General features: G+C 43.7%; 1 protein-coding gene across 1 annotated transcript in view; it reads right to left on the bottom strand.

Moving 5' to 3' along the window:
- LOC130087802 (protein O-glucosyltransferase 1-like) overlaps window positions 1–15,415 on the bottom strand; it is a 61,527-nt gene extending 46,112 nt beyond the window's left edge. The window contains exons 1-4 of the mRNA XM_056254279.1: window positions 15,268–15,415; window positions 14,720–14,810; window positions 14,467–14,610; window positions 14,242–14,377 (exon numbers count right to left, since the gene is read on the bottom strand). Coding sequence (XP_056110254.1) covers window positions 14,242–14,377; window positions 14,467–14,610; window positions 14,720–14,810; window positions 15,268–15,343 — 447 coding nt within the window. The 5' untranslated portion in view covers window positions 15,344–15,415. The remainder of the gene's footprint in view (window positions 1–14,241; window positions 14,378–14,466; window positions 14,611–14,719; window positions 14,811–15,267) is intronic.
- Window positions 15,416–15,631: the final 216 nt, after the last annotated feature.

Raw genomic sequence — 15,631 nt, 5'->3', positions numbered from 1 at the left:
GCGCGTCAATATGAAGTTACTGTGCTGGAATTCTATCAAAAAATGCTACCTATCAGTTTATATGGTGTTCTGCCTTTGTTTTACTCTCCATTAAAATTACGATGTAGCCTGTGTACTTTGTACAGCTACCATCCGTCCCTGTAACTTCTGATGTCCTCAGAGCTTTGTCCTGCACTAATGCGGTCAGAACATTTAGTATGCTCTTAACCCGCGAAGGATATATGCAGAGTTGACAGAAAAATGTTACACATGCCGAAGCAGGTCAATACAACAAAAAACTAAAGCCCCGCCTCACCCAGTTCGGGTACCGGACCTAGTTGAAACAATCATGCATCTAGCTGGCAGAGTGCCAAAACTTCGCCGGCGCCTACACGGTCGAGCCGACGCGGGACTAATATATCACAGAGTGATAATAATGAAGCAACAAGGGTATATGGGCGCAAACAACATAATGAAGCACATAATGAAGTGCTGGTGCATACAACATCAGAACAGCTGTTAAAAGCATGCATACAAAACACAGCGTCCGGAATAAATCCGCGGGACGAGCGAAGTGCACGCACAAAAATAAGGCAGACAGCTGAAACCAACGCATACTGAAAAGACGCAGAACACAGAAGGTTGTGCTATAAATGCATTAGTCGTCTAAGTAGTCCAGAACGCGCTCTACTGAGTCCTAAGGGGTCAAGCAATGCATAGGCTACTTTTCGTGAACGGAGCGTGACACCTTCGAACACGAATCTTGGTAAAACGCCTGTGAAAGTATGCGTCTTTCAGATCCACGCATCGCTATAAACCAGTCTCCGGGTCGAATGTGCGCGAGGATCTGTTTTATCGTGATCATCACATTACATTATAACGCGTGTTTAGCAAGTCTTATGCCATTCGGTACCACTTGAAGATACTCTTTAGTCTTTACCGCTATGGAGGTATTTTGTCATGTCTAATGTATTAATGGGGCCACCAGAATGCAACCAAAGCACAATAACTAGAAGGCTAGGTAATTGTAAATCATACAAAATAAATGCCATGATCACTACATTTTATACAGGTGTTCTATAATGATTTTGTTAATGGTGATCAGCAACCAAATATTGATAATGTGGAAGTTACTGCCTTTGCATGACTTCTCACTTTTTGCTGACAATACAAAGGCAGAGTACAGTAACTTTAAAATAGTGGTCAAAAGTCAAGTTTGAGCTCAAAATTTTATGATGTAGATAATTTTCATTACTTAAACATCTAATTGCCAGAGTTTCAGTGTCCTACCTATAATTAATTCGGCGGGACAACTAAAAATCTTTAAAAATCTAAAAATCTTTTTTCTCAGTTCCACACTCTAGCGAGTTAAGGTCTTTTGCCTTTGTAGGGCAGTGTAGTCTTCACGCTCGGCTCGCAGCTCCACCACGGAGGAGGGAGCATGAGAAGCCAGGTTTATTTCCGGAATGGTTGGGTGAGAGGAACGCGGACACTTAGTTGGCATGAACTCACCACCGGAGTCCTTGAGGTCCACCACTGATAGAGAGCAGACAGACTCATGCAGCACTGTTTCTGAGAGGGCGACGCTCAAGCAGAAAACAGTAGTCCGGATGTCATCTGAAAGAAAAATCAAATACTTACTGGAACGCTACAGGGGAGCGGCCATCCAGGCACCGTCCTCTGGTGAGCATTCCTCAAAGGCGAGCTGTAGATGGCTTCTTGAAGACAGTGTATCTGTCTGAAGGAGAAAGAAGGGAATGGCGTTCAGCGGCGCCTTATAGAACAGAGGAGCCCGCCTCTATTTTGTGCGCTTGTACGCCATTGGCAGGCGAATTCTCGTCTGCAAGTTTTCATAGGGCTTCAGTATTCACACAGAAAAGGTGTGATTTCCCCATAGTGTCAGCTAGGGGTGTGCGATATCATGATTTTTGATAGCGGACGATTAAAATGTCTCCACAATCTGCTTTTAAAGAAATATCGTAGTATCGTGTTACAGTGCATTCTATCAGTTGCAGTTCTGGCGCCTCTGTCTCAACATACTGTGTAATGTGACGCACATACACAGAGTCCTGCACGGACAGGTGACCCGCAAATTTTGCTGAAACGGGTGAAAAATATCCAAATGTGTCGGATACGGGTGAGGGGCGGGTCGGACAAGGGGGAAACACGGGTCTAAACACGGGTTTAAAACAGTCACATGCAAACGTCAAAATATATGCATATTTTTAGGAACACATCTACAAAAATATGCTTGTATTTCAAGTTGATAAAATAATTTAAAATACATATCAGTTTATTTGTGCCCGCGCCCTCCCAGGAGTCTCTAGGCCTACTTTCACTTAAAAAAAAAATCACAACCGCGCGATCTGCCTGCAGTCATCGAGATGGATCCTGAGGAGTTGAAGAAAAGAATAGCTAGTGGAGATTGTAAAGTTGTCGACAATACGTCATCAAAAATCAAGTCCAGTGTGTGGGAGGAATTTGGAGTTCTCAGAACTCTGCCTTAAAGTTTTCGTGTTGGATAGCCGCAAATGTGGAACTTCATCGCTGCTGAGGAGGCACGCATATAACTGTGGTAACAAACCAAGCAGTTCTATCGAACATTATTTTTCAAAGGGGACAGAATTGAAGGTAAACATTTTTGTAAGTGTGTCTATAATCTGATAGGCTAAACTGATTTTATTTCGGGTGCGGGTCGGGTTTCGGTTTTATTTTAAGTGGGTCGGGTCAGGTGCTGATTTTAATTAATGCTGTTGTCGGAAAACGGGTCGGATGTGGTTTTAAGCACTGCGGGTATGGATTTACAAAATCGGACCCGTGCAGAACTCTGCTACACATCACACGTTAATGCAGAGGTACGGGACACTGCAATTCTGAAAAAAGCCCTAAATGGTTTAGCTCCTGTGTATTTAATGGATCTTCTATCGCCCTACAATCCATCGCGTTCTTTAAGATCCCTAAATTCGAGGCTTCTGGTCATTCCTAGGATATCTAAGTCCACTAAAGGAGGGAGGGCGTTCTCACATTTAGCTCCTAAACTCTGGAATAGCCTTCCTGATACTGTTCGTTGCTCAGACTCGCTCTCCCAGTTCAAAACTAGATTAAAGACGCATCTCTTCAGCCAAGCATTCACATAATGCTTACCTTTTATACCACTGTTGAATCAGATCGAATGCATTAATATTATGAACAGCAGCTACGCTAATTATTTCCCATCTGCTTTTCTGCTGTTATCTCGGGACCCTAATCCCGAGGTAAATAGCGTTCGTCAGCTCCAGTTTGTATCCAGCCTCTCACGGAGACTTCAGATGCCCCAACACCTGCGATGAGACGACTCGACGCCTGTGAAGAGACGACTCAACGCCGGCAATATGCCCTAAATTAATACATGATGATTAACTAACTGTGTTTTTCTATGTACATTTCTGAAATGCACTTTCTGTAAAGCTGCTTTGAAACAATATGTATTGTGAAAAGCGCTATACAAATAAATTTGAATTGAATTGAATTCACAAAAGTTCATTATTTGCATGTGCTTTAAAGCCTTGCCGGTTAAACATTTAATTCGCGTGCTGATGCGCTGTTCTAACGTGCGCTTTTCTAAGTGCGTACACCCGAAGCTCACAGGAACTAACAGCCTGTCAAACAGCGCCTGGTTACTGGACTAAGTTATCTTTAGAGTCTCATTGTGCTAATACTGTCAAAAACATACAAGGTTTACATAAACAGAGTTGGTTATGTCTAAAGTGAAAGCAAACATTTGAGAGAAAATCTGGTGCGCGTGTTATATGTGTGTATATTATATGTGTTGCGTGCCGGTCTTAAAGCGACAGTAGCCTATTAGTAAACATGCTGCCGCCTGTCCTTAAAGGGATAGTTCACCATAAAAATGAAAATTCTGTCATTATTTACTCACTCTAATGTTGTTCCAAACCTGTATTAATTTATTTCTTGTGCTGAACACAAAATATATTTTGAAGAATGTGGGTAACCAAACAGTTGCTGGTCCCCATTGACTTCCATAGGAGAAAAAAACTATACACTGGGGACCAGCAACTGTTACCCACAGTAATGTGGTTACCCACATTCTTCAAAATAACTTTCATTTTCAAAAGAAGAAAGAAACTTATTCGGGTTTAAAACAACTCGAGAGAGTAAATTATGACAATTTTCATTTTTGGGGGAACTATCTCTTTAAATGTTAATAAAACAACAAAACAAATAGAAAAATCACTCACTGAAAAAAAATAAAGCACTGTTCATTTCACTGTTTTCATTTCATTTGCATATTGTGTAATAGTAATATGTATCTTTGTTCTTATTTTTTTTAATAACAAAGAAAGTAATGACAAAGATCTTTATCTTCGCCACTTTGGCCTAAATGTCAGCCATTCTTTTTTATTTTATATTTTGTTACCTAAGGCTTTGTTTTTAAAATAGGGACATTAGTTTGGCTGTAATGCTCAGTCACTTGCAAAATCGTAAAACCAACTTGAAAAAGAATTGTGATAAATTGTGAATCGTGATTTTCCAGGAAAAAATCGTGATATGATATTTTTGCCATATCGCCCACCCCTAGTGTCAGCTACTGACGCAATGTTGAGAGAACCAAACTCGAAAGGGAACATGTTATTTGAGAATGGCCCCTAACTGATTAAAAGATAAACAGCACATTCTTATTTCATTGTTGCTATTTATGCAGACAGTTTACCATGTACATTCAGTTTAATAGCAATAACAGCCAAGCCAGGGCAGTGTTTCAACTGAACTATGCATATGCATTTTATAGCCAACAGTTACATTGTTCTTGCTTTATCTATGCACGTTCAAATAAGTGATGTTCCCATTCGAAAGGGAACTCACACTGCGTCAATGACGCTCTGGGGAACGCCTCAGACGTGACAGGTGTCTGAAATCACTATCAAATCAAGGCAATCATATTGACCGGCGACAGCCCATGAATCATTAACGTGAATGATTAACATGCGACCTGGAATTATAAAAGGGCGCCTTTGCAAACATGACAATCATCTTTTCGTCTTCAGGGACTGTTCTGTCTGAAAGCGCTTCAGTTACGGTAAGAAAAATGAAATGCAAAGAGAAAGCAAAACAATGCTGTGTGTGCGGACCCGTGCCCAAGATACTTCACGCCGGGTGACACACACAAGCTGTGCGTTTTTTGTTTGGGTGAAGAGCAAGCACAGGCAGTTCTCGAGGGAGCTGCCTGTGCAAACTGCGAGAGTTTTCCTTTGAGAACACTCCTCTCTCGTCTAGCCCTCTTCTCGAGTGAAAAGGGACCTCGCATCTGGACCTCGTGCTGAGGCAGAGCGGCGACTCACATCTTGGGGTTCCCAGATGGAGCTCGCCGATCATCTTGAGAGGGGGGTATCTCTCAGACAATCCGGCGGCTGACGAGGGTGAGCTGCAGGTGGAGGATTTCTCTCCTCTTGGCCCAGCAGCGAGTGCTCTGCTGGATCTGGATCTGCTGGATGATAATCATTCTGAACCCTCTCAGCCACTCTGCCCGGTGTATGCTGAGCCAGTGGGTGATAATGATCGTGCTGCGGTCAGGCTGCAGTTGCCATGGAACACCATGGCGGTGTTGCAGGCGTACCAGGCCGATCTGCTGGGGGATCTTGACCAGGGGGGAGGGATGTCCCCTGAGACGGTTGCTGAGCTGCGCAGCCTGCGCCGCACCACAGATCTTGCTCTCCGGGCCACTAAACAAACCGCTGCCGCTATAGGCCGGTCGATGGCGGCCACGGAGAGAGTGGTTAACAGTGGTTAAACCTGGCTGATAGCAGGGAGAAAGAGAAGGGCTTTCTTCTCGATTCACCGGTTTCGCCCTCAGAACTTTTTGCCACCTCCGTGGAGGCGGTGGTAGGAAAGTTCAAAGAGACGAAGGCACGCTCAGCTGCATTTAGGACCTGCATACCGCTGAGATCCCATTCCACACCCAGACATGCGGGAGGACCTGGCCCATCATGGTAGACAGGGCCAGAGATCCAGCGTCGCCTCTCGAGTCTTGTACCCTCCATGGAGGAGTAGTTCGCAGAAGAGGCGGGACTCCCGCAGGAAGTGCGATTTAAGGGACGTAATTCAGCACAAACGCATACAGCATCGGTGATGGATCACCTTCCCTGAGGGCGTAATTATTGCTTAGCCCTCTCCTCTTCCACGACTCCCCAGGCGCTTCTTACATCTTACATTGCTTAGCCCTCTCCTCTTCCACGACTCCCCAGGCGCTTCTTACATCAGGCCTGAGGTTGGGCCCATGATGAGTGGAATACGATATTCTGATGGCCCGCCTTGGCTTGGTTAGTGAGAGTGCCTCTTTCAGGCATGTATTAGTGGTAGACCCCATGGTCATAAAGAACTGTGTGGTGAGTCTTCACTTCGCACACCGCAGGTGATCTGAGTTGGTTTTCTTTAAGAGTAATTTTTGTGTGCAACTAACACTAAAATGTATCTCTCTACTGACCTCGTTCCCTGTATAGAGTTATGGGGTCATGTCAATGTCTAATGTACATAAAAAAAAGTTCCCCCTGTTAGGTGGCTAGAACGATAGTGAGAAGCACCAGTAATATGGGCTTCATGTGTGAGTATGTGATGGCTTCCCTTTTTGTGAACTCACAGGGTGTGCAAACGCTCATTCTAGATGTGAACTATGTTAACAACGTAGGCTTCCTCTCATTATGAGAGCTTTTTTGAGGCCGCCGCTCATTCCTACTGGAATGTTAGCGGAGCACTAAGCGGCAGAGCATCATTTTAAAAAATGGTAACGTTGAATGCTGCCGCTTGGTTTATTCTCCAAGCACATCTGTCTTAGCCCTCGGGCTATTAGTCACCTCAGGGTAGAGTAGTTTGTCTCCTCTCTTAGTAATAATACTTTTATTTGAGAGTATATTAGATTTTTCTCTAGATACTGACGCTGGAGCTTCAGATAGATCTTATGCCCGGCCCACGGGGCCGTCTGACATTTTCCTAGTTCTCCTCTGAGCCTCAGGTAGATCTATGCTTATAGGCTGGCCCTCACTAGGGCCGCCTCAAAAGCTGGCCTAGGCTATACTAGGGATAGTGGAGGCGTTCTGCTGAAGCATTTCTGCCTCTGGCCGTTCACTACGTGAGCTTAGACCTTTTTAGCATTCCTAGATGACAGCCTCCTCCCATAATAGGGAGTCGTTCGGCCAAGGCCCGCCCCCTTCTCTACATTCGGGGGTGTTAAGTTATGTTAAGTAATGTAGGTTGGTAGTAGAGGCATGATTGTTAAAGATCTAGGGTTAGGCCTTCAGTAAGGCCTCCCCAGTACAATGGGTCTTTTCGAGCAGGGTTAGGCCGTCTTTCGCGCTGCAAAGAGATCATTTTGTTTGCCAGACCCTGCTGTACAGAGCTAGAATATGGATTTGGGCCTCCAGATTAGGCTCCACTCAGCTCGCTGAGAAACAGCTAAAGCGATGGGATTGGCTTGCAAACGAGCCCCACTCCCCTAGGCTGGGCACAGGAAATTCCCTGTCACCTCTAGAGACACTGGCAGGCACGCACCCAGTTAAAATTCTCAGGGGCAGATGGTTGTTACTCTCCCGTTGATACAGGGTAGTTATGAGTACTCCATTCTCAGCTCTGTATCAATCTACCTCACACCACGTTGGCTCGGGTTGAGCGGAGAGTTCTAAATTTAATTTTATTTCGGTTTTTGAATTACGCTCCCTTGAAGACAGAGCATTGCCATGAGCTGACGCCCATGCGTATAGATGATAGGCCCCTCAATCTGGGGCCACCACTGAGGCAGAGTGGCGTAGTTATACTCCCCTTGCTTAAAGGGTGTTGCGCTTTTGCTGAGTACACTGCCATGGGCAATGTGTTCAGGCACCAGGATGATGTAGGTGCTGTGTAAACAGCTTATCTGCCAACGAAGGCTGCACTGTTAGGTAGTAGGCCTCCGCAGGCCTCCTTGACTGGGCAGCCCCCAAGAGGGCGCTGTAGGCCAGCTTAACTCATCTGGTTGGCCTTAGTGTTTCGGGCAGTAGACTCACTGATGGGTAGTAGGCCTTAAACAGGCCTCCTCGGAAGGGAGTCCTAACGTTGTGGGACATACATTATAGCTGCGACCAGGTAGCTAGCCTTATTTAGGCCTTGTGTCGGTGGCCTCAATATTTGTGTTGGTAGTAGTATGGTTCCCAACGTTATATGCTTGTAGCAGAATAGACTGGCTATCAGCTAGTAGGCCCAACCAGGCCTCGCTGATAGCGAGTCCCCAGCCAGATAGGATTTACCACTGTCAGACGTTTGGCCTTATCAGGCCACCATGTAGCTCAGTCCCCAACCTTACTGTCCATGGTAATCAGTTTCTTACCTAAGATACTTTCAGGCGGTCGCCCTTAACAGGCCGCCCCGAGACCGAGCCCCAGGATTGGACAGCTGGCCTTAGCAGGCCGCTCGGGGACTGACACAGGTAGTAGGCCGCACCAGGCCTCCCGGTAGGCGAGTTCCCAAGTACGGGCAACTGGACAGCTAGCCTGACTGGCTATTAGGTAGTAGGCCTCACCCATAGATATAAACACTAGATGTCGACTTGGCTACGGCAGTTCATTGGAACGAATGCGTCAATAGAGCCGCCATCTTGAAACAGGGGAACCCCTCATCAGCGTCAATGTAGGAAAAGGTCTTACGGAAATAAAATCACCATAAATCGTCATGAATGTGATTTTCTAGTTGTTTTGGTTCGTTCCAACGGTCAGACATGTATTTATTATAGAGCCCAGAGAAATTAAAAAAAAATTAAAAAATTTCACAATCTTGTGAAATGTAATCCCTTGCTGTCTGGTTTTTAGATTTCGTTAATGTAAACATCCATACGCAGCACAAAAGTCCGGCATCATCCATGAATTCAGCGTTACCTAGCTACTTCCTATGACAAGACCCCTGTTCCAAGATGGCGGCGGTTTTGACGCATGTTTAGAACCCCAAGGCGACATCTAGTGTTTATATCTATGGGCCTCACCAGGCCTCCCTATGAGTGGATTTCCCAGTGATACTGGGTTCTGGCAACTGTGGCCGCTCTGCTATCAGTTCAGCTGGCCTTAGCGGGCAGCTTCTGAAAGCTACCTAGCGCCCTAGCACGACCAAAGTGTTCACTTTCTGCTACTGCCTCCCTCCTGGAACCTCTAGCTAGCCTACAGCCTGGTTTGCCTACCAGGCAGGTCATGTACTCCCCTCACTGAGGGTCACTATGAGTACTCAGCCTCCTGAGTCTGGTCAGACGGTCGTAGGCTTCTCGTGAAGCCTCCCAGTTAGTTCAGTCCTTAGGCCTTCTCAGGCCTCCTCAGTGCTTTGAAACATAAGCGCTGGGTAGACCCGTTGATCGAGCAGAGAAACTCCCCTCGCTAGCAAGGGTTGTAAGCACTATGCTGAGTCATGCTCTCCAGGATACCCCGTCTCTGAAATCCGGGCCGAGTGGTTCACTGCCAGCTTTGCAGTCCCTCGGGTTGGATGCCTTACCTAAAGACAAGTGTCCAGAGGCTTTGTCTTCAGACAGAAAGGAAGTGGCCAGACTGAAGTGTCCAATGTAAGTGACACCAGGTCAGGCCGTCCTGGTGGCATTTTGGGTGGTACGTTCCCCTGAATAGTGACTGGCTGGGTTCCTTAGGGTTCCCTAGCCACATTCCCTAGAAGGGACCCCTTCTAGTTTGAAGCTGTGGTCCTAGGCCCTTGAGCAGGCCTAGGTATGCCTCTCATCAAACAAAGTTTAAGGAGGTTTTCCTGTGAAGCATATAGCTTGGGCTATTACAGTAGGGAATGCTGACAGCTCAGTGTGACCTGAGGGTGAGTGGTTCTGGCATTTCATTTGAACTTGCTGGTTCTGACAGTTGTCACTGCCTATGGCAGGCCCACCCCTTAGCATGGTGGCGTTGGTATATCGTTCCCCAAAGCGCCATCGACGCAGTGCGAGTTCCCTTTCGAAAGGGAACGTCCAGGTTACGACTGTAACCTCTGTTCCCTGAGAACAGGGAACTTGACACTGCGTCTTTCGCCATGCCTCGGGGCCTGCCAGGTTTGCAAGGCGACCTTTTATACTTCCAGGTCGCACGTTAATCATTCACACTAATGATTCACGGGCTGTCGCCGGTCAATATGATTGCCGTGATTTGATAGTGATTTCTGACACGTCACGCCTGAGGCGTTCCCCAAAGTGTCATCTCAGGGAACAGAGGTTACAGTCGTAACCTAGACATTTTCTAGTGTATTTCAACTGCTCAGGTAATTGCAATGGTATGACCCATTTTAGAGAATCCCAAAAGACATTTTAAAATCAATCCCTAAATATGAAGATAAATATCAGTCAGTCAAGTAAATATGAAGATACATAATCATGAAGCCGCCTCTTGAATGTATGATGCACCGTGCCGTTATTTTCAGCTAATAAAAGAGAAATACTGCAAAAGTTTATTTAATTTTTTTTGATTGGTTGGGGCATTTTACAACCCTTCATCAAATTTCTGAACACAGCCCCCTTCAGATTGTAAGAAACAGATTAACACTATCTGTGCCTAAATTCTAATTGGGTGGGCAAAGCAGACGTTTGGGTGGGCTCAGCACACCCCTGCCTGGTCCTGCTCTACACGCCCCAAGGTAATTAATAAGGAGGGCAGTAGAAGAGAAATTTGGCATTACTTTGCCTACAAAAGAGATGAAAAAAGTCATAAATGTTGCTAAAAATAATGTGTTGCCTCCGCACACGCTAGAACCAATGATGTTTAGGTCTCCTAATATTTGCACTTGCGATTTTAACTGAATTTGCTTGAATGAATAAAGATATTATTAAATTGAATTTAGTAAAATATGAATATTATTAATATGAATGTTTACAATAACACTTTACAATAAAGCTACCTTCGTCAACATTCATTAGGTAACCTGACCTAAAAATATTATATTTATAAATAATGCATGTTTTGCAAGGTAACATTATTTGATGAATTAAACTAATATTAACTCAAACATTAATTAATACAATTTGTTTGTCGTTTAAATCTAAACCAAGATTAATAAATGCTGATCATTCACTGTTCGATGTATAACAGCTAATGTTATATGTCATTTCATTATTTCTCATTTTGACACCCACAGAAAAGAATAAAAGCATATTCAAGGTCACCAGCTTACTTTTCCAGAAGTACCATCAGCGACAAGTTTATTTTATTGTTACATTTTGATTTTATTGTGCCAGTTTGCACCATGTGATATACAAACTAGTATACTGAGTATGGAGGACTGAGAACTATTTATATTTATTCTTGAAAACAAGCAACACATTTGTTACAGCAGTTTCATGCAGTGTTCTTAATAGATTTGCTTTCAACTCGGTTATCTTTTGAGGCTGGTTATTTGTCACCTATTGTATAGATTTAGTATTGATAGATGCTGGTGTCATTACCAAAGCCAAAATTGTGGGGGGTTTTTTAAAGATTTTAGCTGCTTTAAAACACACACACACGTTTTTTGTGATGAAAAAAAATAAAACAAAGATAAATCACGTCAGAACTTTTGCACCTAATTCAAAATAAAAATAAATCAAATAGTACACACCTGGCTTCACCTGAAATTACTGATTTATTCCTAATAAATCTTAGCTGTTCCTGTAAGATTTTTCTGACATCTTCTTGGTTGCATACTACTACAAGAGCCATGGGCCACAAAGAGCTTACGTAGCATCAATGTGCTCTCACTAGATATACCATGGAACACAGTGAAGATAGTAATTAACAAGTAGAGAAAGTATGGCACAACTATAAAATTCAAGAACAGAAACAACCAAGAACAGAGCATCCCTCCAAAAGGCAAAGAGAAAACTGGTAAGGGAAGCTGTCAAGTGGCTTGCAAAATAGTTGCTGCTGTTTCTGCCAAGTACCGATGCTTCCTACAGGTGACACAGATCTCTCATATTCTCCATCTGTCTGGGCAATGGGGCAGGTTGGCAAGATGCAAGCCTTTTCTGACTAAAAAATATCTAATCCCGGCTAAAAATATCTCTTAGAGGGGCACTTGGCAACTATTTCAACTTAATAAAACTGTTTAGAAATAATTTGAATGGTTCAATAACCTGTTCTGGAGAGAATGGTGACTTTCCCCGCTGCTCCCAGCGGAACCAACCTTGCAATATGGGGACTAACGTCCCGGTAAGTTGGAAATAGAAGTGTCGTGAGAAGCGAGAACGAGCGAGAAACACAAACTGCTTTATTGCAATTCGACATAATTCTATGATACTGTGTATGATGTATTACCCACTCGGTAGACATAGCTCCACACGATAAGGCCGGAGACACACTGGCTGCGTGGCGTGAGCGTGGCGTTTCTGTTGCGTGTCAGCTGCGTGGCGGCTGCATCGCGTTTTCTGTGTCTTTGCACACCAGAAGCGTGTCTGACGCGGCGCTGCGTGGCGTACACGAATACATATTCGCTATATGTGACATAGAGGGAGGGCGCCGACAGACCAGTCTACATTTGGATTACTGTTGCTCTTGCCTTTACGACAACAATTTCAACTTTTATCACGCATCTTCCAAAATCCGAAAAATAGGGAAACATGCGGCTGTCTGTTTATTTCAATAACATTTACAAATTTTGTGTAGCTTTAAAGAGCCTATATTTAGCCTACCTGATGTTGGACCGTCACTCAGAAGACACACGATGTTATGGTAGCCTATCCTAACTTTATATCCTCCTGAGGCCCAGAAAGTTTTTTTCAAAGAATTTTTTTGATTTTTTTTTCATGTAATCACATTGTTAAGATCATTAGAAACAAATGAAAATATATATAGGCTATATTTTATTCATATGCTATGACCTCTGTAGTGGACACCAGGACTCGACTGTTTAAAAAATAAAATGGGATGAAATTATATAGGCAAAAATAATGGGATTAAAAAAAAAGACATTTATATCTGAATTTATGTCAAATCCTAGATTTTCAAACATCAAAATGTAATTTATTAATATGTATTCGTGTAAAAAATGACATATAAACATCTTTTCCTATACTATTTTGCCTGCAAACGCTTTCAACACGCTTGCGTGTCGCGTGAAAAATAGGCGTCGGTTCTATTTCTAGCATGCACGCGTTTTCCGCGCGGCTCATGCCGCGCCTGAGACGCGCGTGTCACGCAGACAGTGTGCAAGCTCTAACCTGTTAACATGGGAGCCGAAATAAAAACGGACACGCCACGCAGCTGAGACGCTCACGCCACGCAGCCAGTGTGTCTCCGGCCTAACAGAGCTGCCAACTCTCACGCATTGGCCGTGAGACACCCGCATTTAATGGTTTCACAAGCTCACACGCCACACTCCCGATTTCTCACGCTGAAGTGTCAACCCGGCCGGTCAAATGCCTGAAAGATGAGTTTATCTACAGATCTACCTGTTGAGCCACTCGTGATCGACTAGTTATACCGCAAATTCGTTAAAAATCTCCCGCAATCTAGAGCGAGCGTGCATGCGAGACAGAGATTGTGCTCCAAACCGCATAGAGCGAGCGAGAGACCTTGCGTGGGCAGAGAGCATTCACTCACCCCCCCCCCCCCCCCCCCAACCCCAACCCCAACCCCAACACCAACCCTGGTTTTAAAGTCTCTCAAAACCAAGTGGAAAAAAATGTGTTATGATCTGATGAGACCAAGATTGAACTTTTTGGCCAAAATTGTAAAAGGTAGGTTTGGCACAAAAACAACAGCACATCAGCAAAAGAACACCATACCCACGGTGAAGCATGGTGGTGGTGGCAGCATCATGCTTTGGGGCTGCTTTTCTTCAGCTGGTACTGGTTGTTTAGTGGAGGAGGAGGGAATTACAAATAGCTCCAAGTAGCAGTTGATTTTGGCACAGAACCTTTTGCCATCTGCTAGAAAGCTAAGAGAACTTTCACCTTTCAGCATGACAATGATCAAAAACACATCTAAATCAACAAAAGAATGGCTTCAGCAAATAAAGATTCATGTTTTGGAATAGCCCAGCCAAAACCCAGACCTGAATCTTGTGGGAGACCTGAAGAGGGCTGTGCACAGGAGATGCCCTTGCAATTTAATATATCTGGAGCAAATAAGAGGGGTGTTTTAACAGGGGTGTTTCAGTGGATCAGTTTTAATAATCTAAAGGCGGAGTCACAAGTAATGCAAGTAAATGCCTTAATATAGTCAAGCTACTGATATACCATAAAATCAATTTAAGTAGATTGTTCTTAGGCACTTTGTTGGGGTACATGGTACACACCTTACTGAAGGAAAGTACAGGCAAGACTGGCTGAACCCATCCAGGAACCTGTGGATAGTCACGCACATTAATCACCACCTCCAAATCTGGCAACCTGTCAATCACTTTTAGGATGAAGTGCTCAACACCGCTGCATCTGCAAAGAAAGGATAATTGTCTGAAATTCAACACCTATTTGCACATGACAGGATCATGATTTTACTAAAAAAATTACACTTCACCAACCTTGCTGGAAACATGCAGCTTTGTTCTCTGTACAGCTTGTTACCTATTACCTGGTAGTGCGTACCAACACCTCTTTGGACTGTGTCTGCCATGAGCCCCTCAGATATGCCATTTTTAAATGGCCTAAGGTCATCTTTCATGACACTGCAATCAAAAGCGTGATGGAGGAAAGTCTACATTATACAGTCTTTCAACCTGTACAGCTGCATGTATATGGATAATCTATTGTAAGATACTATTTATATTTGCTGACCTCAGATGACAGCTGCAGTTCTCCTGACTGCATGGCTGGTAATTATTTGTGGCTTCTGTGATCCACCTGATGAATGACTGCCAACGTTTTTCTGAAAGAAAGAAAGAAAGAAAGAAAGAAAGAAAGAAAGAAAGAAAGAAAGAAAGAAAGAAAGAAAGAAAGAAAGAAAGAAAGAAAGAAAGAAAGAAAGAAAGAAAGAAAGAAAGAAAGAAAGAAAGAAAGACGCAAGTTACGTGTCTCGAGATTTAAAACTTGGTTCACACAGTGATCATCATAACGTTTGTACACACTCTGTTCATTAAATATTTAGCCTAAAGACACAGACCGTTGACAACTAAAACAAGAAATTCAGCTTTTTTGCAAAAAGAAAATATCAAAAAACATTAATTAACAGATTTGCTGGGTCTAACCTTACAGAGACGCTAATGCTAAGATATCTCAGATACAGAAACGCAAGTAACGTGAGTATGAAGATTCACAAATTAAAAAACGACCGCCCAAAAGATAGATAATTGTCAGCATCAAAACAAAATTCTTCAAGTTCTCACCGTTATCAGAAAGACAAAATTCAAGTCCATTCAGCAACAGAAAGAAAGACGGTATGAGCAGACACAGCAGCTCCATTTTTCTGCATCAATTAACCGTGCTTGGCTCGATTTGAGGAGAAATCGATCAATGTACTAGTATGGTCTGACACTATATTAAAAGTCCCCGCCTCGGCTCTTAAATATAATGTAGTGTTTTGGATCTCTAAACATGACAGGGTTTCTGCGGGTCTTAAAAAGTCTTAATTCACCTTTGCACAAATTAAGGCCTTAAAAGGGTCTTGAATCAGAGCAGAAAATCTTAAATCTATCAATATTTTACAATGCAGATACATTTATCCTACTTGAGATGCAAATGTAAAATGAA

The sequence above is a fragment of the Rhinichthys klamathensis genome, unplaced genomic scaffold (assembly GCF_029890125.1).
Source record: "Rhinichthys klamathensis goyatoka isolate OS25496 unplaced genomic scaffold, OSU_Roscu_1.1 h1tg000111l_1, whole genome shotgun sequence".
NCBI classification, from domain to species: Eukaryota; Metazoa; Chordata; class Actinopteri; order Cypriniformes; family Leuciscidae; genus Rhinichthys; species Rhinichthys klamathensis.
Note: the sequence above shows the minus strand (reverse complement) of the source record. Positions and strands in the feature narration are given on the sequence as shown.